The following is a 27,006-nucleotide window of genomic DNA, read 5'->3' on the forward strand; positions in this document are numbered from 1 at the left end:
GTCCTCACCTGCTAGTATGGAAAAGCTCAACCCTACAGAAATTCTGGCCTCCTCTTTCTACCAGTGCAGGGTCCCAACTTCATAGTCACAAGACAGGTGCACAACACCTCTTTAGTGCATGGAATGCTCTGGTGTTTTATCAGACACCCAATGAACCTGAATGTTGGAAGATTCAGGACAGACAAAAGAAAGCACTTCTTCACATATTTATTGTTATGCAAAACAATCTGTACCTCATCTATTTCCAGTCTAAAGACCATTTTACCATGGCTTCCTTTAAGACACATGGTTAGACAAACTCAGAGAAGACTCATGGGGGGGGGGAGAAATAAACATGTAACACTAAATGTAGAGATGTCCATTGTTTAACCCACTGATATTAATGGAGCAAATGCTAAAAGCAAAAGCATACTTGTAGTCCAGTGCACTCAGCTGAAGGAGGCTCTCGACTTCAGAACATTTGTCCGCTTCAACTCGGAAGTCAACTGTTGTTTCTGTTTTCACTTGGTCAACAGAGTCTGGGCGCCAGAAATCAACCTGAACAGAACCAAACAAATTGTGTATGAAAACAAAAGATACACATAGTTTCATCCTAGATCTGTCGGCGTGTTTGTATTTGGCTGCATAATGTTATGTCCTCACCTCATGCAATAATAGCAGTGTTGTTATGAATAAAAGCAGACCACCAAGTGCGTAGAATCCTAGAATTGTAGAGTTGGAAGGGACCACAAGGATCATCTATAGTCCAACCCGCTGCAATGCAGGAATCTTTTGCCCAACATGGGGTTTGAACCCACAACAACCCTGAGACTAAGAGTCTCATGCTCTACCGACTGAGCTACCCCCCAGGTCAATGTAAACAGAAAGTCTCTTACATGTGACTCAGTGGTAGTTTACAGTTGATGCCTTATTAAAATCAATTGCTCCTAAGGCAGCAAACTAGTCCATAGTCCTAAATTAAATTGTCCTAACCCGGCAAGAGATTAGGTTGTGTGGTTGGTTCTTCCTTTCTTTGGCAAGTAAATGAGGTGATACAGAGCTTTTCAAGTTTGATTTTGACAAATTAGCCCAGAGAAAGTGAGTGAATAAGGAAAATGGGAGTTCCTAGCAGTTTAAATAGTTATCATTCTATGCATGACTGAGTGAATTTCTAATTAAAAGGTGGCTTAGTGTGTTTTACAAATTAAACTTAAGTAGGCACAACTGAGTCCCATGGAGCTTACACCTAGGAAACTATGCATAGTTTCACAATTATGCTGGTCCGAATAAACTAGTTATATAGTATATGCACTGTACTTCAATGTGTATGTATAATAATGGATCAACAACACAGTTGCATGCATTTTTTTTATGGGTGTGGTTGCATATTCTCTTTTGGGCTGCCACAGTGAGTTCCTGCACTCACTAGATAGCGATATTATCAGTGGTGGTTATTGTGGTGGGGCAAAGCTACTTTCCTGACACCAGCATCTCTGCAGGATAAGGCTGGGGTGGAGCAAGGTGGCAGCAAGGCCAGGTTGCATGCGCACACCAGTGCAAGCATTGGATTGGACCCAGTGCTGCATCTATGCAGCCCTGACCTTGAAAATATGCTCTAGGCTTTTCCAGTAGCAATGCTGCTGTCAAGAAGGTAAGTCTCTCTCCAAACACCAGCCACTGAATGTAATAAAACACGGGTGGATGTAAGACAAATCAGAGCTAAAAGAGACACCAGAACATTCACAGGTAAAATGCCAGGAAGATTTAGAACCTCAGCAGGCCCAACGACTGCAGAAAGAGGGAACGGTCTCAGCTCATTGATGGAAGACCAACAGAGAGGGTGCAAAAGGCAGTAGCTCAGTGCAAGAGTATCTACTTTACAAGGCAAAGGTCCCAGTTTCAATTGCCTGCCTGAAACTCTGGAGAGTTTTTGCCCATTATTCTAGACACTATTGAGCTAGATGGACCAATGGCTTGACCCAATATAAGGCAGCTCTCCATATTTCTAAGGTAGGTCCCACTGCGGAAGCAATTTCCAAAGATTGGATGCCACTACAGAGGAGAAGAGCCTCTTGTAGCCAAATACAATTCAGATGTTGGCAAGGCACAGAAGGGAGACCTGCCGCAAAATCTTAATAAATGGGCAGGTCCATATAGGAGAAGATGGCTATTTAGGTATCCTAATGTTATGCCTATTCAAGACCCTATTATCTAGTGAGATGCCCATTGCAATGGCGATCTCTGCATTTGTTCTAAAACCTTATCGCAATCGCTTTGCAAAGCCTCAACTCCCTTGTTGACTGGTAGCTTAAACCTCTCAGCAGCTGGAGAACAGGTGTGATTTGGCCAGACTTCAGATGTGCCTCACAATCAGGAATAAAGTTTAGAGGCATGTTAGTTAGCACTGTTGCCCATGAGAAAGAAATGACTTGTGAATTTATGACCTCAAGGCTGACATTTGCTTGTCTTTCAAAGTTAGGAATTTGTGGCCTCGTTTCATCTGGATGGGCTGAATGGATCTGTAGTAACTTTTCCGGGACGAAGCATATCTAAAAGGTGCCTATTGCTTTGGTATCTAAGCAGTGAACAAAATATTATTACCGTAGGGATTATAACCCTATAAACAAGGAAGGCTATCATCTAAATATACTGCGATAAATATGAATTCTGTCCTTAGCTCATATATAACTGCCTTCGCTTAGCAATTAAAAATAACTTTGCCTCCTGCCCTGTTTTTGTTGTGGCCTTGATTTATTTACTTAAGCTTTTCTTTTTTACTTCACACACACTTGTATCATACCATTCCTTAAATGGGTGCTATTTATGATGCACTTTCAGCGAAAGCCTCAGTCACAAGGATAGCGCAAGGCACATTTTCTATATTGAGGATTAATAGAAGAGGTTTTGGAAAGCCAAGTTGAGGAATTCAGATTCTGTTTCAGAGGTCTATTTCATTGTGAGATATTCCATTATAGCATAGACTAATGGTGCTCCCCCAACACCCCAATGGATCACCTGAAAATTGCTGACTGCCTTGATGCGCCATCTAGTAATATATACCGTATTTTTTGCACCATAACACTCACTTTTTTCCTCCTAGAAAGTAAGGGGAAATGTCTGTGCGTGTTATGGAGGAAATGCCTACGGGTGGCATGCCTACGGATTTTCCTCCTCTAAAAACTACGTGCGTGTTATGGTCGGGTGCGTGTTATAGAGCGAAAAATACGGTATATACTGTTCTACAAATAAAAGCACATGCACAGCTTACATTTTTAATAATGGTAGTCTTTCTAACATGATAGTTCTGTCTGATTTTGTGAGCAAGGTTATGTCAAGCCAATTTCCCATCATCAGAAAAAAATAAACCCAGTACCATGTACATATATTCTTAATTGTTATGCAACTTTTCCATGGACCACCAGTGGCCTGCAGATTACAGTTTGATAACCTTTGACATAAATAATGACTAAGGGCTGTGTACATACTGGACTTTTCAAGCACATTCAAAGCACATTCTTTCTCTCAAAGTATTTTTGGCACTGTAATTTACCCTCCACCGACTTAAAATTCCCAGCAACCCTTCACAAACTACAGTGCCCAAAATTATTTAAGGGAATGTGATTCAAAGTATAGTGTGTACACAGCCCAAGAGCTGAATTCTATCCAAAGTTTAATGGCACTTATACCCAAGTAAGTGTAGTGTGGGATTGTCCCAGCTTCTGCCAACATAGCAGTTCGAAAACATGCCAGTGCAAGCAGATAAATAGGTACCACTGTGTCAGGAAGGTAAATGGCATTTCCGTGCACTCTGGCTTCCGTCACGGTGTTCCGTTGCACCAGAAGTGGTTTAGTCATGCTGGCCACATGACCTGGAAAGCTGCCTGTGGACAAATGCTGGCTCCCTCAGCCTGAAAATCAAGATGAGCGCTGCAACCTCATAGTTGCCTTTGACCGGACTTAACCGTCCAGGGGTTCTTTACCTTTTTTATACCTATGATTGCAGCCTATGGCTCCTTTGTGTTGGTTACAATGATGATATTGCGGTATATCCATTTCCCTGGCAGTAAGCCGCACTGTACTCAGCGGGATTTGCAGCAGAATCCTAACCATGTCTACTGAGAAGTAAGTTATGCTGAATTCAATGGGACTTACTCCCAGGTAAGCAGCGTTAAGATTGCAACATTACCACTGAGGAGACAATTATATAATCACACTTTAGCTACAGGTCAAACACACAGCTACTCTGTACATCTGTGTGTATGCTATTGTTTGTGTTCATTCAGACAATTTCATGATCCATGTTTGAGAACATGTTACATACTGGAGAACATACTGTACTGTAATTCCTTGACTGTTATCATCTTCTTCCATTCCTGTTCTCTCAAAACTTTAAAGGGAGGCATCAGAAATTTTACTCAGTTTATTGCTTTTATTGCTATGAAGCCTGAGAGATAGTGACTGAGGGAATTGGGGCAGATTACCAGGTTTAGATTCAGCTAAAACATTGTGATGGAATCAATATGTCTATATAAATGGATACACGTGCAATTTAATAAATGGAAGGAGGGGAGAGAATAATAATGTAGTAAAACATTCTCTCTACAGGGAGTTTCTGATGTGTGGGAACCTTCAAACTTGAGATCCTTCCACCTTCCAAGCAGTTGGACCCTTCCAACTATTTTATTTCATTATTGTACACTGTGGTTGGTTCTATATATTGCAAGCAGGTCATAAATATACAAGTTTTCTCTCACTGTGTAACACGTTAGCTTCCACACATTTCCTTTTCTTTCAGTCGGGAATGTTCATTGCCATTCCATTACTTACTGCCCACACTAGTGGTCAGAGGATTATGGGATGTATCTAGGTTGTATTTTTTGTCCCTTCTCTCAATCATAAAGTCCTTTGCCCTCCACTGTTTACCATTCGGGACACATGCAGAGCTATATATGTACTTCTGCATGTGTAGCTTGCTGCTTTCTCAGGAGGCTGGCCTAGATGGGTCATTGGCCTGATCCAGCAAGCTCTTCTTATGTTCTTATCATTCCACCATGCATGCTGCCAATATCTAATGTTGCTGGACATACAGGGCAATAGTGGGACTTACAGCTGAGCTGCTTCCACTCTTTAGCATCTATCATTAAGGATGAAAATAGTAGGATCATCTCCACCCCCATCATTCAGCCCGGACACTGAGATCCAGCGCTGAGGGCCTTCTGGCAGTTCCCTCATTGCGAGAATTGAGGTTACAGGGAACCAGACAGAGGGCCTTCTCGGTAGTGGCGCCCGCCCTGTGGAACGCCCTCCCATCAGATGTCAAGGAAATAAGCAGCTATCCTATTTTTAAAAGACACCTGAAGGCAGCCCTGTTTAGGGAAGTTTTTAATATTTAATGCTGTATTGTTTTTAACACTCGATTGGGAGCAGCCCAGAGTGGCTGGGGAGACTCAGCCAGATGGGCGGGGTATAAATAATAATAATAATAATAATAATAATAATAATAATAATAATAATAATAATAATTTCCTGAAATGGCTGTGACCTGTCTTGTTTCCTGTTTCCAAAGATGTGCTTGGGAACAATCTTTTTAAATTTGAATTTTGGATTGTGCACATATGAAATTCTCTTAGACTAAATCAGTCTGTGGCTCCATTTAAGTAGACAGCATTCCAAGCTCACAAGCAAAGGTCACTTTCTCACACCTGCTACCTGAGCCTTTAACTGGAGAACTGAATCTGCTGGGACCTTGGCTATGCAGAATGCATGATCTCCACTGAGCTGCTGTGTCTGCATGTGGAGCAGCTGGTGGTTTTGCCTTGCAGTAGAAGTAGGAATAAAGGGTGTTTCGATCCTTTCCAGATCCCGGGTTCAAAATGCAAAGCCAAGCCATTGTGCTGAGCAAAAACTGATAGCTTCTTTGTAAAACATGCTTAGAATTCAACGTAACACCTGGCTGAACCCCTGGTTTAAAATAAGTGCATATCAAAACTCCCATAGCATTTAAGACATAATGAAGAGCAGAACTAGGCGAGAGAGAGAGCCTGACAATGGCCTGTGGTCAATGAAAAGTCCCTCTACATCTGTATATCATTGTAAATGCCACATCTCACGGTGCAGATTACAGTGTTTCCCTCCTCTCTTCTGCAGCTATTTCTCAACATCAAAGCTCTACACAAGTATTGAAAACAGATCTGCTATCTTTGGTTGTTTTTTCTCATGCCACAATATATCTACATCAAGGTCACAAAACACAAACTTGGAACAGACGAGAGGTTTAGAGAACATTCAAGGAAGAGACGACAACAAGCAGGAAATAAAAAAGGGTATTATGTTGACTAGGAGTCTAAACTTTTAGAAAGCAGCCTCTTATAGCAGAGCTTCTTAGTACCATTGTTTCTATAGTTTTTTACATTGGAAAGTCTAATCAGAATACACACAGGTTGATTTTTATAACCAAGCTTATTTGTTGTACAACTGCAAACCTTGGGGTTCCTTGGAGCATACCGATACCTCTCCTATTGTTCTCAGTGGCCCTGTTTTTGCTGTATTCCTATTGGCACTCAACATCTGAGCTTGCTACTAGAGGGAGTGATAATGTTAGAAGGGGCCTTACAAAACCTAGTCTAACGTTATGTAATGTCAGAATCTTGTATTTTAACCTACATTGTCATCTTAAGATTCTGTCAGGGACACCCCAGGATGACTCCAACAGCTCAGTCCTACATGTATTTATTCAGCTGCAAGTCCCATTGTGTTTAATAAGTTGTAAGTACTCCTAATTAAGTGAGTATGGGGTTCCAATGTTTTGCTTCATTGCTCAAGCTTTCTGAAAAAGAAATCAGCTTCTTTGCAACTTGTGCTCTATGTGCTCCACAATTCTCCCTCCCCCCAAACCTTTTAATAAAGTGGACTCTCAAAATTGAGAAGTATAATTAATTTCATCCTCCCACACCTGAATTTACCTGCATATTGTCGGCCAGGTAATGGAGGACTTCAACCTGTTCTTCATTGTGGGGTGTTACACGAAAAACCTTATCCCTAAGGAAAAAGGCAGAAGTAAATCATTGGTACCAGAAAAGGTCATTTGTAATTTCAAGAATGTGAAAGTCAAGTATATTAAATATCCTTACCCATGAAATTTGTGAACTGAAGCTTCTGGAGAAGCAGAGGCAACAGCTACAAGAAGCAACAAGACCCACATATTTGCTGCCATTTGAGATAATGGGGGAGTCAATTATTCTCTCACTTGCTTTTATAATCAACTGTTCCTTATCTTTGACAGGCTAAACTGTAAACCCAGCCTACACGTTCCCTGATTGATCACTCTCTTGGCCTCGTCTTGTTTACAGACTACTTATCTTCTATGTGTAGTATGGGCTCACCTGTGAAAATAGAACATAAAGTCTCAAGGCTTGCTAATGTATTAAAAGATTGGAGTTGGTAAACAGTTTTATTTCCATTCTTGGTGGATTATTTCACATTCTTCCCACTTTTAGTGACTCAAGTAGGATTTAATACCAAATTGTGACTTGACCATTGGCAGTTGTCATGGACTGGTTGGACGCTGAGGAACCATGGGAGGAATCATCTGGGGGAGCACCAAGAGGAGTGGTGATGGGATGCCTATGAGTGGTCACAGGAAGAAGTGGGAGAAGACTGAGAAGAGGAGGTATCAGAAGCTGAGGAGGTAACAGGGCTTACTGAGCTGGGAGAGTCTGTGGCAGAGAGAAGTCCAGGATCAGAGGGAAAGCTGAAGCTGGAGAGTAGGAGAGAGGCTAAGAGGCAGAGATGAGTTGGTTGTGGGCGACCTCCCCTCATGCTGCAAGAAGCTCCCCTCCCCCCTTGTCTCCTAGAACTAGAAGCATAAAAAGGGTGGAGGAGGGACTGGTGATGTGCAGAAGCAGTCTCTGATTGCTTTTGGGGGGGAGAACCTGGAAAGGTGGGGGCTTAGGCAGCTGTGGGGAAGCAGGGACCTTCAGTATCAGCAACTTCTTCATAGAAGCAAGACCTACCAAAGAGGAGTTACTGTGTTCCATTAGGCCTGAAATTCATGAGCAAAACGTATTATTGCTAATAAAGAGTTAACTTCAACTTGCATGGTGTGATTTACCTCTGACATGCTCCTGACAGTAGTACCCCTGCAAATTTACAGGTTTCCTATCATTTTTCTCACATGTGTTTTTCTCTTCTCCTTTCCCAGCTTATGCTAACCATAGTTTACTGTGTCATACGGATCGGCAAACTATGATTTGTGCTTTTAGAAAACAGGATCTGATGTGTGCTTGCAAACTATGGTTTGAAATTTAAAGTCAGTCGCAGCTTGCCAATTCAGATAGCATTGTTTGACGTTATGTCTCAAGCCATTGTTGCTGTTAGGTGGGACATTTTCATGAATCAAAAAGTTATAAAAGACAGTTTCGGTGAGTCATATGCAAAAACATGCAACCTGGCCTTTGTCATCTTTATGGCTAGTGTCACAGAGATGTGGAACATGATTCTTCTTCCTGGTTGGCTTGGACCTTGAGCAGGAGTTTTAAACAGAAATAAATAAAAAGAATGGTTGATGCAAATTAAACAACTTCAAGGACCACATCCTACAGTGTGTGAGTGGCATTCCACATGCACAATGGGATTTCCATGTTGCCTCCTCTCTCCATGCCCCTAAAATATGATCCATAGGGTGCCCAGCCATCCAGAGCTGATTTTGAGGGTACAAGGGGGCTTATGAGATCTGTTCAACAAACTCACTTCTGCAGTCATGAAGAAATATGATTGGCCAGTAGTGTCCAGCCACCTGGAGCTCTGATTAAAAAACACAGCCAGTAGCTTCTTAAATGGTAACATTAAACACAAAATCCTTATCATTCGATAGTCATCTTGCCCAAATACACCTGAACTCAGTTTACAATTAATTTGACCTAATTCTGTAGCACAGCAGACATTTTCCTGGATGTCTCTTGCTTGGAGTCAGGTCTGCTGTGTCTGGTGCCTGCAGGAGCTATCACAAGCTGCCAGAATAGCAGCCTTAAGCCTTAAGAACTTTCAAGTTGAAGATGGTGAAATCCACAAAATTTCAGTACAGTTGTAGCAGCCTCACAAACATGGCAAAGACAATAATGCAGAGTGATCAAGCTCAGGACTTGCCATAAATAAATGATCAAAGGGACTAATCAAACAAATTGTAGATGCCATCATTTCCCATTGAGCGGCAGGAAGATATTCAGATATAGAAGTCGGACAGATTTCCCTTCAGCATGGGGTTCTTGGTGTTTTTTTCAAGCAGTCGGAGACCATTTCTGAAACGCAGCCCATAATGCATTATCAGCCACTTGTAACTTCCGAGCTGCCAAGGTACATAGAATATTGACATTTTTTTATGAAAGCCACCTTTCCATCAAATATTAGGTGGGAAACGCTTGGTGACACAGAATTCCATTGAAGTGGTTTGTTCTGTTTCCAAGGAATGGTGGCAATTTGTCTCATTATCTCACAAAAAAGCAATAAACTGGGGGTGAGCAGATTTCAAGTTTGTGGAATCTCCTTTTTTAGATAGAACTCCAAGGCCTGATTACTCGGGGAGAGGGGGTGACCTTGTGCTGAGATATCGATGCTATCAAACAAACAAACAAACAAACAAACAAACAAACAAACAAACAAACAAACTGCACACTGTATCCTTTGAGCTATACACTGGGATATAGATCTGTACATACAAATCTATAGACTGGGGAGTTTAAGAGTGGCAGTCTTGCCTTGTCTATTGTGTTTTCATTAACTTAACAAGGCTGCTCAAGGCCAGCCATGTTGTCACACAGAGTGAGGCAACCACCTCAGGGGGCAGATACTGGGGGGGGGGGCAGTCAGTAGCTCCCCAATAGCTCCACCTGGCAGTGGCGTAGTGTGGGTTGTCAGCACCCGGGGCAATGCAAGTAATTTGTACCCCTAATCCGTGGATTTGCGCCCCCTAACCCTAACCCCCAGATGTTGCACCCGGTGCGGCCGGGCCCCCCCTGCACCCCCCACGCTACGCCACTGCCACTTGGGCCCCTTGGCTATTCCCCTTTGCAGAAGAACAGAGGTGCTGTCCCATGTAGCCAGCTGCCTCAGGAGTAGTGGAGGACATTAACCTGTTACCAGTGTTGAAGTAACTACCAGTCCTGTCAGCTTCTTTATGGGCCTGTGTATTTGCCATGTTCCTCAAGTTGATGAGGCTCATTTGACATCAACATGAAATTGAGCCTTCAGTATCATTGGCCCACTGCTCATCCAATAGAGATTCAGCAGGAACCTTCTGTGCTAAATTTTAAGCATTTGCTAAAAACCTTTCTTTGACGCCAGGCTTATTCAGACAATTAAGAAAAGCATTTTCATTATTTATTTTATGTGTGCTTCCTATTGCATTATAATTGTTGTCAATGGCTCTGATGTCTTTTAAAAATGAATTTGCAGCAAACATTTTTAAAAATAAATTAAGTAAGTAAGTAAGTAAGTAAGTAAATGTAAAGCTTGCCCTTTCAACTCAGGCAGCAAAATATACTGGGTCAGACTTGTGCCTGCTCATCACTTAGGCAACAGATAACTGGGGTGTTTGTGTCGGGAAACAGCCGGGCTGGTGTTTCCTCATTCCCCGAGTCAGCTGCACGGTGGCTCTTGCCTCTACTCCCCTCCACAGCTGCAGATTTGGATGGGAGAGAGGCAGGCATGAGGTAAGGCACACAGCAGGGGCTGTTTGCAGTGGAGGACAAGGGAGCAACAAATAATTGCATGTGCTGCACCTTTGTCTTTGTGCCCAATGCCTTTGCTAATGGCTTAAACACGCTAAGCTCCGCTGAAGTTTGCAGAAGCAGAGAGATGCCTGCAGGGCATGGGGTGGGAGTTCCTGAGAGGTGCCTTAACACAAACTAGATTGTGCCTTTGCCCTCCAGTTCTTTGATCTTCATTCTTTTGATGCAAATGAGTGCTAACTGTGGTTCAAGTCCTGAAAGGCAGTTGTCTCACTTTAACTGAAAAGCCGAGCCTTGTGTAAATTGTCTCACTACCAGCTATTAGGTCTCTTGGTTGACAAGCCAGCAGCAAGTCTATCTCTACAGTGGTACCTCAGGTTACAGACGCTTTAGGTTACAGACTCTGCTAACCCAGAAATAGTACCGTGGGTTAAGAACTTTGCTTCAGGCTTAGAACAGAAATTGCGCCACGGCAACAGGAGGCCCCATTACTTAAAGTGGTACCTCAGTTAAGAACAGTTTCAGGTTAAGAACAGACCTCCAGAATGAATTAAGTTCTTAACCAGAGGTACCACTGTATATCCATAATCTTGGCTTCCCTTCCAATGGATCCTTGTTAAAGGAGAATGACGATGATTCCCCAGCTTTTCCCCTGACGGGCTAAAGGTGGCTTATAGATAAATTTAAAGTGTACTTATTCCAGCTGCAGGGCCATGAAAGAGCCCTGTTTTGTTAATTTATATCATTACCTACCCAGGTTTAAGTAGGTGATTTGAGTCCCTGCTGTTGGTCTTGGATGTGGCAGCTATTTCTCAGGCTTATTCTCTGGAATCCAACTCTGATTCCTCCTTGTTGTTGTTTAGTCATTTAGTCATGTCCGACTCTTCGTGACCCCATGGCACTCCTGTCTTCCACTGCCTCCCACAGTTTGGTCAAACTCATGTTGGTAGCTTGGAAAACACTGTCCAACCATCTCGTCTTCTGCCGTTCCCTTCTCCTTGTGCTCTTTCCCATCAGGGTCTTTTCCAGGGAGTCTTCTCTTCTCATGAGGTGGCCAAAGTATTGGAGCCTCAGCTTCATGATCTGTCCTTCCAGTGAGCACTCAGGGCTAATTTCCTTCAGAATGGATAGGTTTGATCTTCTTGCAGTCCATGGGACTCTCAAGGGTCTCCTCCAGCACCATAATTCAAAAGCATCAATTCTTCAGTGATCAGCCTTCTTTATGGTCCAGCTCTCACTTCTTACTTATTCCTCCTTACCCATAGCTATCATGGCAGGCCCAGAAAATACCGCTGAACATTGATGAGGCAGACATTGAAATGCTTTCATTGGGGGCTAGTGCTCATTGGCATTAGTGGGCCAGCAGTAGGGGGAGCCAGAGCAGGTGGAGGGGAGAAAGACTTTGTGCTGGCCGCCAGGCTTTTTCTACTTGCCACTCACCCTTCAGCCCTAGGAGCCTTTCCCAGGCCATGACTTTAGGAACAACACAAGCAGCTGGGAAGAAAGAGGAGTTCACAGATACATATTTTAAATAATTTTATAGCTCTTGTGTCTTTCGTTCTCTCTTTGATCCTTTTACATGGCTTTGTAGGTATTGTGAAATTTTATGCATTATGACTTGCCGTTATTTTTATTGATTATAGTTTAGTCTTTCTTTGCTGTTAATTAATAAAAGTGAATTTCTGTTTAATGATTATTTGCTGATATTTATTTTTATTGTGTACTATTATATCCTGATGGATTATTGGATATTGCTTTATTTGATATACGTTGTTTATTTTAAAGTTTTTTTTTTTAAAAAAAATTGTGACTTCTCTTTTTTTTGCCACTCCATTTTCTGAAAGTGACTGCTTAATTGCTTGGCTGTATGCTTTCTTAGATGAGAGCTTTACATGCCCAACTTAGCAAGCAGATCACATAACTGTGAATGGTGATAAGCCTGTCCAGGAAACTCATTCAAATATTAGAGTACCATCCCCATGCTAATTTATATTAATAATTGCAGGGAGAACATTTATTTTTCACCTCTCCAAGGTCAGCATGCAGAGGAATTGCAAAATTCCTTAAGTGCATTCAGGATACTTAAGGATTTGTAAATGTGAATAGGCAGCCATTAATAACATAAACAAAAATGGGAATTAGGGGAGAACTCTGTGATGCTTTCGAGGCAGCCAACAGACAATATGCATAACAGTTAGGAGTGACTAAGCTTTGCCTATTGTCAGGATCTCTCAGAAAAAAGTCTGGGCATAGTCAAATAGGAATGTCTTTGTCAAGGAAACTCGGGATCATCATAGATGGCCACTCAGGAAATGTTTTAACTTTAGAACAGCCAACATCCATCATCCCAGGATAGATACAGAATGTGAAGCAGACAGATGGAGGCAGCTGTTCTGGAGGAGAGGTTTGTTGTTACTTTTCGCCATCTGGAATTTGTCAGGCAGTGTTATTGGTTGGTTCAAGCGTTATCTGTCCCCATTAAAACTTTCTCCACTTTTCATGCAATGCTGATATACATGTCAAAGGGCCCCTGTTCCATTATTTGAAAATTATACCTGGTCCGCAACCAATTTTTAGCAGGGAGGGGTTTGTGGGAGGGAGAATCCAGATCAGACTCATTTGCTTCTAGTTGTTTATCTCTAATATAGATATTAAGGATTACAGTGGTACCTCGGGTTACATACGCTTCAGGTTACATACGCTTCAGGTTACAGACTCCGCTAACCCTGAAATAGTGCTTCAGGTTAAGAACTTTGCTTCATGGTTAAGAACAGAAACCGTGCTCTGGCGGCGTGGCGGCAGCAGCAGGAGGCCCCATTAGCTAAAGTGGTGCTTCAGGTTAAGAACAGTTTCAAGTTAAGTACGGACCTCTGGAACGAATTAAGTACTTAACCCGAGGTACCACTGTACTAGAATACTTAGGTTCTCCTTCATGGGGCCTATAACTTAGGGGTATGACACCACTTAATGGTTGCATGCTTCAGTCCTCAGCATTTCCAGGTAGAGTTGGGGAAGACCTTGGAGAGCTTCTGCCAGTCTGTGTAGATACTACTGAGCTTGATGGACCGATGACTCTGTGTGTGGTAGCTTCTGACGCCCTATGTAACTCTCAGTAGGTGAGGCTGGAATAGATTGATTTCCATTCCACCAAAGCATGCAACTGACTTATGGTATCCAGAATGAACATAACAAAAGAAACACAAGAAGAATACTGCTGAATCAGATGAAAGGCCCATCCAGAATTAGCATTCTGTTTTCACAATGGGAAGCCCACAATGCAATAGCATTGACTCTTGACTTGTGCTCCCTATTATGATCTGCTAATCTTTATTTTATGTTTAGGAATGAACCACAGATAGGTTTGGCTAAGGAGAAGGGTGCTGAGAAATGGCCCTCCTGCCTTGACTTTGTGCATAATTTTGCCACTGAATTCTCTATGGTTGACCCTCTTAGCAGTAAGGCTGTAAGGATCCAGGACATTAATCTGACTCACCTAAAAGCTCAGTTGTGATAATGGTACTAAGGTAAAATGACTGGCAAACGAAAGGTCACCAGGTGCAGTTTTCTGCATCTAAAAGCCCCTGCATCAAGCCCCGGAGACTAGCCCAGAGCTTGCTTGCCACTTGATCTTGCCACTGTCTGGCCCAGTGCATCCCAATGAGCACAGTGGCACCACTACTGGGAGGATGCCACTGCCCCCCACTCCTCTCACAAGCCACCACTGAGTGACAGCTTTGTGATGATATAGTGCTGTGTTGCTCTGCTTTAATACGGTCATTTATTACTTCTGTGGATGGATATAGCATTGAGAGGTTGCCCATTATGTTGGCATCAAACCTACTGTTGAAATGGAAGGGTTAACAAATTAAGAGCTGAGTTGTGTGGGGCTTGATTAGAGACAGCATTTTCTGCTGGGGTTTTTATTTTATTTTTGCATTGGGGAGCCTGGGAATAGTCAAAGGTGGACATGTAATATTCTGTAGTTGCAAAATTTAATTAATGTTGGCTGTGACTGCAGAGCAGTTCAACAGCTTCTGGGAAAGAAACTAGATAAATAGTGTGTAACAAGGAAACAGATTCTAAGAAACCACAAGGACAGAGGTACAGCTGTCAATGTTTCCCTTTTCTTAAGGGAAATTCCTTATTCTGAATAGGACTCCTTGCAAGAAAAGGGAAAAGTTAACAGCTATGGACAGAGGTGGGGTGGGCATATTAGGCATTTCTTCTTTCTCTCTTTTCCTGGATATACAATAAGTCTGAAATTACCTCTGAATAAAAACAAGAAGACTTTTCATGACTGATAAATGCTGTGCAAAATGCTGTTAAAACATTTGGTGCAATGCGTTTTCATGCTGCTAACCACTACCTCTAGTCTTTCCACGAGAAATAAATTACATATATGCCTTATATATTTACAACCCTGCTAATCCTACCCAAATCCCAACTGTTGCCTTTGTGCGTCTGTTTAATTTAAAGCCATCTAGAGGTCTGTTTACCTTTAGAATAACTCTTCTCCAATGGTGCAAGACTGATATTCGGGGTGCTTCCAGAGTGCTGTTGTTTTTGGGTGCAATTCAACCTCATACTGGCAAATCCAGGTTGTGCAATTAAATCTGACTTTTTGCAATAGGAAAAGTGATGGGAAAATGCACTGGGGAGTGTGGTCTGACATTTGCTAGATGCAATGTCGTCTAACATCTCTGCACACAGTTAAAAATGGATGCTCAATAAATAGCCAATGCCGTCTCACCTCTCCACAAACTTTGTCCAAACAAATCAGAATGGGAGGTCAATAAGCAGGTCATCTGGAAACCTAGACTCTTGGTGAGGAGACTAAATCAGGAGAGCCAGTGAAGTGGGAGTACTAGAGGTTGGCACAAATCCAGCCTCCTACCACGATCTGGCCCACTGATGGTCTACCCACACTTCAAATATTACTAGAGGTGGGTGGATGACCAGCATCCATGGCAATGAGAATTGGCAGCAAGTCATTTTGGGGTGGTGATGCATGAGAATTTGGTCAGCCATTTCCTCTTATCATGGCAAAGTGGTCTTTGAATTAACCCAGTTGATGACCAGGCAGCTGGACAGTAGTCTTTGTAGGTGTGGAAACCTAGGTTGAAACCTGTGCTTCACACCGTTGGGCTTTGGGAAATCACAATCTCTCCACCGGGTTGTTGAGAAGCTAAAGCAACATTCTGAACTCCTTGGAGGAAGAGCAAGTTACTAATTAATCAATGCACAGGCATCGGGTAGTTCAGGTTGTCACGTTCTCCATGCTCTGCTCCTGCGCCTTCATAGGTAGCCTGACATACAGACAGGGAGCAAGTGAAGCTTTCCATGTCAGGAAAAATGTTACCTGCTCACATTTCATTCTGTCTGGCTCCTGTTAAAGGTGCAGAAGCAGGACCAGGGGTTGGGTGGGGAGGAAGCTAGGAACTGCCTGAGTACAAAAATTCAATGATTACTGGGCAGCTGAAGACTATGCTATGGTATCCTGCTTCTTCTGCAAGACCAAACCTTCCTACCAACTGAATGTAAGGCATATTAGATAGAAGCAAGCTGGAATTATTATTATTATTATTATTATTATTATTATTATTATTATTATTATTTATTATTATTATTTATACTGCCCTTCATCTGAAGATCACAGGGCAGTTTACAGTATAAAAACACAAAAATACATACAAAAATAACAAACAAAACCAATAACTGCTCCACGGTTTAAAAGGCCATTGATTGTTTAATTAGCCAAAGGCTTGGAGGAATGCCCCAGGCACTGTTAGAGCACGCTCTGCTGCTGCTTCCATGTGACAGCCCTTTAGATACATATTTACTCTCAGTCTCCTCTTATCCAGGCTAAACAACAAACATGTATTTGTGCAGCTGATTATTCCTGCCTAAGTGCAGAACCTTACATTTGCCTCTATTGAAATTCATTTTGTTTGTTGGGGCCCAGTTCTCCAATCTGATAAGGTCATCTTGAATCCCAGTTCTGCCTAGATACCCCTCCCAGTTTGGTGTCATCTTTCATGACTGCAAATTTCATCTTTCATGACCACAAATTTCATCTTTCATGACCACAAATTTCATGACCGTCCCCTAAATTCCTTTATCCAAGGTGTTTATAAAGATGTTGAACAACAAAGGCAGAACCTTGTGACACCCCACTTGTCACTTTTTTCCAACATGATGAGGACCCATATTGAGCACTCATTCAGTCAGTCAGCCAGCCACAAATCCACCTAACAGTTTTAGTTTGGCAAAGGTTGGGAGTTTGTCTCATCTTCCTAACATGCTCCTGTCAACAAAATTCTCCTAATTGTAGGGATCAGGCTTCTAAAGGTTCCCCACACAGCAGTAATTTTGCTCAGAGCAGAGAAATGGAAGATTGCTCTTTCTAAGGATGAAATTTCTTCATCTGGTCCACAGTACAGTAAATTACAGTTCTGTTGTTCTTTTCATGCATTGGCCTTCGTGGGTGATGTAAATCATGAAAGTTCCCTTCTTCTCTATCTGTTGTTTGTGATCGGTCGGCATGATAACGTTTAAAGCGAGAGGGATACCTTCAACTCCGGATGCTTTTAACATGTGGTGGATGACCTTTTGTTGGAAGAAATTCTCTAGCTAGATCAAGCATTGAATCAGCCAGTGTCAGGGGCTGCTGGCGAGGGAGTTTTCTACCAGCTTTAAAGTCTTACCTGGTGAAGTGAAAGAAGGGGCATAATCCACAAGAAAGTTTTCTTATCCAAGGCTTGAAATTCCATTGAAAAGGATGGGAGCCGATCAAGAAATGATCAAGGCTTGCACAGATGATGTTCTACCAGGAACATTGGGCACAAACAATTCCCCAGGATTTATTCCATAAATAATCAAGCAACTGCACTGAACAGAATAGAACTTTGTATTTGATGTGCTATTACATGTTATTTATTTGTACAGTCAAACCTCGGTTCTCAAATGGCTCCATTTTTGAATGTTTCGGCTATTGAATGCTGAAAACCCGGAAGTAAATGCTCCGGTTTTTGAATGTTTTTCGGAAGTCAAACGTCTGATGTGGCTTCTGCTTGAGTGCAAGAAGCAGCCAATCGGAAGCCACGCCTCGGTTGCTGAACATTTCGGAAGTCAAATGGTCTTCTGGAATGGATTACATTTGACAACCAAGGTTTGACTGTATAGCCATAGGATGGAACAGAAATAAATACAAAAGGGAGTTAATGCTCCATCATTTCTGAACAATAGCTACATCAAGAATAAAAACAGGAACATATTTTTATCATGATACCTACTTTCCAATTAGTACAAATATTTTAATAATCTGAGATATCATTAGAGGACCTTTATAAGCTATATAATGCATGAGTTATACCTTAAATGTGAAAAGTCTGACTAACCTAGATAAATTATAGGAGCAAACTAAAATGTCCTTCAAAACTATCCCAAAGGCAAATTCATAAATTAACTAAGAGAAAAAAGTTATCAAATATGTTATCCATAAATACACTAATCTAATTACAACATGCTCAACTGCAAACTGTTGCCTTAACTACTGTAATGTCCTTGGCTAATGATATGGGCTTCCTTCCCAGAAATGCACCTCAAGCAAAAGTAACAGAGCTACAGAATACCTACCCTAGGATGGACGTAATTTCTTTGGTGAATATCATGAGAAATTTCCAGAGCTGGCGAGCACCTACCTGACATTTGCTTGTATATACAATGCAGGTGGCCCTGGGGGTTAAACTACAGAGCCTAAGGCTTGCTGATCAGAAGGTTGACGGTTCGTATCCCCGTGATGGGGTGAGCTCCCATTGCTTGGTCCCTGCTCCTGCCAACCTAGCAGTTCGAAAGCACATCAAAGTGCAAGTAGATAAATAGGTACTGCTCCGGCGGGAAGGTAAACGGCATTTCTGTGCGCTGCTCTGGTTCACCAGAAGCAGCTTAGTCATGCTGGCCACATGACCTGGAAGCTGTACGCTGGCTCCCTCGGCCAGTAGAGCGCTGCAACCCCAGAGTCGTCCGTGACTGGACCCAACGGTCAGGGATCCCTTTACCTTTACCTATTGTATTCTAACTTAGGGAAACAGTTACAATCTTAAGAGAATGCTTATCTCAGTAACTTCATCTTGAAGCATAATATTCTCTCATGTCATATTTCTCAAGCTCTCAATAGTTTCTACTGTTTAGTTGCTAAATTATTGCACTACATAGCTGTGACTTTTCCTTTTCTCCTGCAGAACTGAGAGCTGCTTCTTAAGTGCTTCTCTATCCTATGAGAACAACAGTAGCAAATACAGATGCATGTTGGGTAATGGCTCCATAATATTTTCTTAACTTTTACCAAAGTCCAAGCTTCTGGAAGTTGTATAGGATTGTCATGTTTGCTTTGGGCTACTTTCCAATACTCTGTTGGGAATTCCTGTCCTAAAGAATTAAAACCTATTTGCTCCACTTTACTAGACTAACATCAAATAATCTTGCTGATTCTCCTGAACGATTAATATCAGTTCTTTGTTATGGTCCAGGACTTAACATTTTCCCATCTCACCTCCTTAAATGCACACATTTTTCATTTGCTTTTTCTCTAAGACAACTGAACTACATGTCTGTTTCGTCCATCATGGCTTCCTCCAGGAAAAGTTTGTGGTTATAGTTAATGGATTGAATTAAAAATAACAAACATTTTATTATGTTGAGGCTTTGAACAAAAGGGGTGCACAGTGCTTAGAACAGGAGTGGGGAATTAGATCTGGTTATCTCCCCTACTTCCTGATGGGCAACTTTGACTTGTGGACAGGGATGCTCACCTCTCAGTCCTCTCATGGCACAATGATGTCAAGTGATTCATTTTTCTTTGCTTGTACAGTCTGAAAACAAACATTAGTGTGGAAAGGCAGTGTGCTTTGAAAGTGCCAATAATAAGCTGATGCCGCCTTGGCCACACTAGGGAGTACCCAATGGGCCACAGGTTCCCCACAGCTGGTTTAGAAAGTTAAGAGGAAGCCTGATCAGTCTCAAACAAACAAGAACAACAAATTCACTGTATGATAATGAACAGGACTCAAATTCATTAAAAACACACACATTAAAAACGGACTTGTGGGAAATCATCAAATAAAATGTACTACGGCGAAAATGTCATAGGTCATTTCCTTTTTCCCTAAGCATGCTTCTTTCTTCTAAATTGGTCCCAGTTGGTTCAGCTGTTTCAAGCATACTGTATCAGAACCATATTGGTGTGATAAATGACTAGCAGCTGTTACAGAAGAGTGGACATTGACCATTGCAATTGACAAGGGACAGCTTCTAAGAGCATTTCCTGGTTACGGGTTGCATACAGTTGTCTCTCACTGCTCACAGAAGGCTCTTCAACGTAGTGGAGGTTCCCATGAAGAGAAGGAAGGATTTCCACCCCCACCCCTCAATTCTCTGTGCACATCCCTGGATCCCCTTTGGGAATAGCATGTATTTCTGTATTGTGATACACATCCCTGAGAGATGAGTTAGCGCTGCTGGGTGTCCGGGACTGGGTAGATGAGGAAGAATGGTGGAGACCCCCATCTCAGGCGTCGCCTAGTGAGGAGAAAGCCTCTCCTCCTTCCGGAGGGGAGGGACTGTGAGCGGGAGCCGATTCCCGCGTCACGCAGGGGGCGTTCTGCCCCCTGCCCTGACATCATCGCTGGCGTGCCACACCTCCCGCTTGGGCACTAAAGTTGTGGCCTTTTCTAGCCCATTAACCTAATATCCTGTGTCCACGTGTCTTTATTATTCCCAGGGGGGGGACGAGTCCTCAAATCACAAAGCATAGACCTCCAGGAGTGGTTTGGCACAGAGTAAGATTAGGGCAAAAGTTGGGAAATAATGGGAGAATAGTAGAAGGAAGTGGAACCTCGGGTTACATACGCTTCAGGTTACAGACTCCACTAACCCAGAAATAGTACCTCGGGTTAAGAACTTTGCTTCAAGATGGGAACAGAAATCGTGCTTCGGCGGCGCGGCAGCAGCAGGAGGCCCCATTAACTAAAGTGGAGCTTATGGTTAAGTACAGTTTCAGGTTAAGAACGGACCTCTGGAACGAATTAATTACTTAACCTGCGGTACCACTGTATTTGTAATATTTGCTCCATTTGTAAATATACAAGCAGAGCCTTTTGGAAGCAGGTAGTCACCCAACAATGACATCATAGACAGCCAGTGTGGTGTAGTGGTTAAGAGTGGTAGACTTGTAATTTGGTGAACCGGGTTCGCGTCTCTGCTCCTCCACATGCAGCTGCTGGGTGACCTTGGGCTAGTCACACTTCTTTGATGTCTCTCAGCCCCACTCACCTCACAGAGTGTTTGTTGTGGGGGAGGAAGGGAAAGGAGAATGTTAGCCGCTTTGAGACTCCTGCGGGTAGTGATAAAGCGGGATATCAAATCCAAACTCTTCTTCTTCATCATGCCAGAGGGAGCAGTGGAACAGTAAAAAAAAGGGATGCTTAATTTTAGAAGAAGCTTGGAAGCAGCCCACTACCCTAATTATTTTTAAATTATAAATTGGTCTCAATTTCTTTCTCTCTCTCCCCACCCCAAAAAGTATGCAGCATTTATTGTCTCGTGGCGCAAGAGAGGCATAAAAACACTAGCTACATTAAGAGATTGCTGGTACCTCATGAACCAATCTACTATAATACCGTTCTTCTGGTCATAGAAATAAACCTTGTAAAGATACAAGTATACAGAGAGATGCACTAGCACTTTGCCATGTTTGCTAACTGTACAATACTTAACCATATAGCATGTCACCTTCAGCTGATACCTTGCACTGAGCACAGTCCTGCCAACTGCTACTGAATCTAGTCCTGGCTTTATACCCACCATGGGACATACACACATTCTTTAGTCCTCAGACCCTGGCAGGTAGATAGCCCTTTCAGAAAAACAAAACAAAACACAGCAAAACAAATATTAGTCATTAGCTCCCATGGATGAAACATCAGCTGATCTAACTAGCTAACATGTTTTGGGACTCCAGCTCCCATCAGCCCCAGCCAGCATTGATAATGGTCATGGATAATGGGAGTCATAGTCCAGCAACATCTGCAGAGCTGATGGAAAGAATGTGGACAAACATGAATCTTGCAAAATAAACTGTTCCAATTGCTTCTGTGATCCACAAAGAGAGACACAGATTTGTTTGTTTACTGGCTCATCCTGATAGTTTTTTTTTTTTAAAAAAAAAATCCATCCCATTTCTTCAACTTTGCCTTTGTAATTAAATACTTCCTTCTACTGCCACGAGCTCAAAGTAACATTTGGTTGGCAAAATGAAGCTACATCCTTTACTATTTCTCAAGGGAATAATGACTTCCTCTCTTCTCTCTAATCACATTTTGAATAGCTTGTTTTTCAAATGCCACATTCTTGACCTTAAAAGGGGGGGGAAGCAAAGCACAGGTCATTTAACTGGTAGTTAAAATGTTCTGATTTTGTATTTAAATCTATAGGGATTAATTTTGCTAAATATGTATTCCCCTTATGCCTCTTTAGGCTGACTTTTGGTAAGAAGAGTTCAGCTTTTCTCTGTAATTTGAAATAAGCTGAAGTGGTATCTGACCTACTTCTTCTTTTCCTGGGACTTCAGCTAAAGAGCTAACACTGCAGGAGAAATATCTCTACAGAAGGGTGCTTTCTATTGTTATCTTCCCACAACCGTGTTTCAGATAAAGTTACACTGAGACATCCTAGTCCAATAATTGGGAAGTCCCCAGCTGGCAAGCACTTCTCCATTTCAAAGATTCATGAAGTCAAAAGGTTGTGCAGGAAGTGCCTCTCCATTTGTGGCAAATGGGGAAGCCATTTTGTGTAGGGAGCTCTGAAAATGCATATACATTGGAGAGCACACATAGAGCTCTGTGTTGAAATATGAGGCCATGGTCCTGCAACATAGCCTGGCACTAACAAGTGGGTTTCTCTCACTGTTGGCGATGGTAGAGGAATGCACCTTTGGGGTGTGGAAATAGGGTTTCAACTGCATTTGTGAGACTCTAGCTATCAACAACACTGTTCATGTGACCCAGAAATAAGTAAATCCCTGTTGTGTTGTAGGGACTGTACCAGACTTGAATATATTTACCTTAACAACAGCTCATCCCAACATACTGTTGATTGAATTGTAAGGTAGTTCTCATGTTTATTCACAGCATTGGGCTGTAAGTCTGAATGAAGCCTTGTGTTTAGGAGATGAGATAGTGCACACATTCTGACTGACAAACTATGGAGGGAATACAGCTAGCCAGACTCTGATGTAAGCTGCACATGTTCAAATCCCAGTTTGTTGGGGTTGCTGATGAGAGCAGAGTTGGCTTATCAAATAAAAAAAGAAAAGAACTCTTACATGAATTCAAGTAAAACAGATGTGACTCCAGAGACGGGCGGACGTGCAACTGTTTGAATTCTGTGTTCTTGTACCAGAGCATCTGGTTTTGCTTTATCCACATAAGAAACACTGAGCATTTCTCCCTGACTCACAGTTTCTATCTTGTCTCATAGAGGAGAGTTTCAGCTCTACATGAAGAGCTTTGAAAGGAAGTCCACTTGAATTCAATGGGACTTCCTTCCAAATACACTTTGTTTGGGCTGGGACTGTAAATAAGAAAAGACTGCAATAGTACTTTATGGACTGAATAAAGTAACATTTAAAATGTAACATTCTCCTTCTTTGGTGATCACTTGTAGCCGAGTAAGATTGTCTTCCATGAACACAATTTTAACAGTGAGTCTGTAAGGGACTGTGAAGGCCAGTTCTGGACACACACATCCTTCCACAGTGGGGGCATAGGTTTCCAGGCGGGAGTTGATCACGGTCAGGGTTTGCCAAGAGTGCCTTCCTCTTAGCACATTTCTCCCTTTTCTCCTGAGTTTGAGGGTCTTCAAAGCCCATGACACCTTTGGTAAAGGCTGTTCTCCAATTGCAGTGCTCACAGGCCAGTGTTTCCCAGTTGTTGGTGTTTACACTGGCAGAGGAAGAGGAGTGTGTGGGGAGCACACCACCCCCAGCAGCATGATCCCGGTGGGGCACCATCACAGCTGCCCCCCTGCCTGCGCTGGACGCCAAGCGCCTGCAGGCGGCATGCCATGCCCACAGGACGTGTGCCACACCCCTGCCTGCTCTCCGTCCCCCAGTGCCGGAGCATGAAGCTCTGTAACTGGGTGTTTATACTACATTTTTAAAGATTTGCCTTGAGAGAGTCTTTAAACCTGTTTTGTTGACCACCAGCTTTACGCTTTCCATTTTACCTAGCAGCAAGTTTGCTGCTAATTGTTTACCTCAACACAAAACTCCAGATAGAAGAAAAATATTCTGTAATACATTTGTGGTTGGACTAAATGGCTTTGGAGCAGGGGGCAATAAGAAACAATTTCTACAGAAGAGTAAATGGTTAAGCCAGTTTTTTCCTTCTTCTAACTAGACAGGTCTGCTAAGCATCTGCTTTGTCATGTAAGGAAGTGGCTCTATGTCAGAGGACAAATGGGTGGGCTTCCCCTCCTTCAACTGGCTGGTAGATAGAAGAACAAATGCCTGAGTTGAGGTGTGTGTAAGCTCGAAGCTCAAAGCAGGTGGAAACCAGAGAGAGAGACCCATTCTTGAATGAAGTGGTGGGAGAAGCATACATTCTTGGGGTATGCTGTGAGCCCCTCCACCACAGGCTCAGGTTGTACAGTATATATGTGTAAATAAACCATATATCCTAAAGACACCGCAGTCTGCACTGTCCCTCATTCTGAAGAAACTGAACCATGGCTTGCACCACTCAGAGATTGGGTTGGCATACAACAGTAGCTTCCTATTCTATGCCTGGCTGGAGATGATGACACCAAGTTATGGGTGTGAGAGGGAGAACAATAGCTAGGCAGTATTGGGAAAGAAACTGAAGAGATAGGCTTGATGTGTTTTCTGTGAGAATTAGTGGGCCCCTGTCTCTTCAAAAAATGGCTCAGGAGGGAGGGGGATCATTCCACCTGGCAAGCTGAAAAGCTTGTGATGATGGAAGGATTGCCATAGTGCTATGCTGAATTTCTGCCATAAGTTTCTGATCTAGGGATCCATGTATGATTCTATTGCCACTTAACTCACTGCTAACTGGGATGATGGTGGTGCCTGTTCATTTCTTATAATTGGACCAGGACTGTGGTTTCCAGTCCAACAATGTCCTGAGAGTTGGATAAGCATAGGAGCACCAATTTACCTGCCGGTTTTCTAATTTGGTATGGGCCATTCCTTGATCAACTGGGTGGCACAAAAACTTATTAAGATGGTGCAGAATGAGACAAATTTCCCATTCCTGCTGTGGGAGGTAGATTAGCCCAAGGTGTACAGAATGCAAATGATACTTCCAAAAAGGAATTGTTTCAATTCCTGCTGTTTGACCATCAAAGTTGAATATGAAAAACAATTATATAATTGCAATACAGAATATAACTACAGCATCCCTGACTGATGACTGACAAATCTCTGCTTAAATGTCTCCAGTAGGATCTTTCCAGTGACATCAGCACATGGCGAGTAGCTACTGCTTTTTATCTTCAGTTCTGTGCTCCTGTTGCTACTGGTTGTTTTTTGCTAATTTTCTTTTAGGGGGTTGGTTTATTGCTGCTGTTTGTTATTTTTGCTCTTTATTTCCCCCCCTTTAAAAAAATATTTTGGTATCATTTTAAATAATTTACCTCTTTGCCTCTTTGAATTTTGGTCAAAAGAAAAGTGAGATTTTTTTTAATTTAAAAAAGGGGAGAAATAAAAATGCATAGGGAGAAGGACGCCTTATACACTGAACTTCATATATTGCATATGCAACCTTTGTTCTCACATAATAATGCATCTTTGAGCAATTTTACATTGACAACTACTTGCTGCACTAATTATCCATATTAGCTTGCATGCCTTCTTCAGTTCAGCATCTTGTATCATATAAATTTGTCTCTTAGCATAACAGAAAGATAATGAAGTACTCAAAATCCATAATTTTCTCCAGATCAGTTCCGTGGGGCTGCAGGAACTGGCATGTCCATTCTCATTTTGCAGCTGTGCATTCACTGTATGATGGCAACCCCTTATCAAAAGAGCTTAAAATCATAGTACTAAAACATAGTATTGCTATGTTTTGTTTTTGTTTTTTCATAGAGTACGATGTTTTTGTATGCCGGACCAAATTCATCAAATTACAGATGCCATCCATGTTCCATTACACCCCGTGACAAATCTCCTATTGGTTTTAATGACCGCCTTCAGGATTGTACCTTAAGGGGACAATCACATGGCACATTTCGGCAACAAGACAGGTGTCCCTGCAACTCAGCTGGCTTTCTGCCGACAGCACTGAGGCAGCATGGGGGAAATGGGTACCTGACTTCCCCCAAATCATTTAACCTGGTTCTGCACTGCAAAAAAAATATTACCAAGAATTGCCGTTACCAAGTTGTGGATCATGAAGAACCTGACTGCAGTTGTGTGAGGTCTACAGAATTAAAAAATAAAACTTTTTGGTTTGCCCTTATCTATGACCTATGGTCAATGGCAAAAATTGCAAGGCATCTTCTATCCAGACTCATAGTAAATGCTTTAATTAGGTTCTTTGCCACCAACCTTTCTCAAGGTGGACCTTCACTGCTGTCTTCTATCTTCTCCCAGTAAAATTTATTCTCCAATAAAAATGCATTCAAAATGTTTGCTGTGTGTGTACCACTGCCACACAGATCTTTATTTTACCCTTCACTTTTTTCTTTTAATTCAGCAACAGCTCACTCACTGCATGCTATACAAGCTGGCGTTTGTACAATAGAGTATGCCCAAATTTTCTCAGGTGCCCCATTTGTGACTCTTCTTCTGACAGTCTGAGTTCTCCTCTGCTTGTGTATTCAGCTCTTCTAAGTATCAAGATTTCTTTGTAGTGCTTCCTTTGTGATCCTAAACCTGCAAAAAGAACTAAACTTTCAGTATAAAAGTATAATATTTTGCTGCCTCATTACAGTGGTACCTCGGGTTACGGACGCTTCAGGTTACAGATGCTTCAGGTTACAGACTCCGCTAACCCAGAAATAGTACCTCAGGTTAAGAACTTTGCTTCAGGATGAGAACAGAAATCATGCTCCGGCAGCACGGCGGCAGCGGGAGGCCCCATTAGCTAAAGTGGTGCTTCAGGTTAAGAACAGTTTCAGGTTAAGAACGGACCTCCAGAACGAATTAAGTTCTTAACGCGAGGTACCACTGTATATGGACTCCAGTTATTTGCCTACCCTCACCTTGTTGTGGTGAGCGGGCTTG

At 42.3% G+C, this 27,006-nt stretch overlaps 1 protein-coding gene across 1 annotated transcript in view; it reads right to left on the reverse strand.

Annotated features, from left to right (window-relative positions):
• Window positions 1–27,006, reverse strand: part of LOC309369855 (carboxypeptidase B-like) — a 61,912-nt gene that overhangs the window by 20,480 nt on the left and 14,426 nt on the right. The window contains exons 2-4 of the mRNA XM_081911248.1: window positions 7,110–7,361; window positions 6,942–7,017; window positions 413–537 (exon numbers count right to left, since the gene is read on the reverse strand). Of these exons, the coding sequence (XP_081767374.1) occupies window positions 413–537; window positions 6,942–7,017; window positions 7,110–7,192 (284 nt within the window). The 5' untranslated portion in view covers window positions 7,193–7,361. The remainder of the gene's footprint in view (window positions 1–412; window positions 538–6,941; window positions 7,018–7,109; window positions 7,362–27,006) is intronic.

Source organism: Podarcis melisellensis (genome assembly GCF_964234715.1).
Source record: "Podarcis melisellensis genome assembly, chromosome: 5".
Classification (NCBI taxonomy): Eukaryota; Metazoa; Chordata; class Lepidosauria; order Squamata; family Lacertidae; genus Podarcis; species Podarcis melisellensis.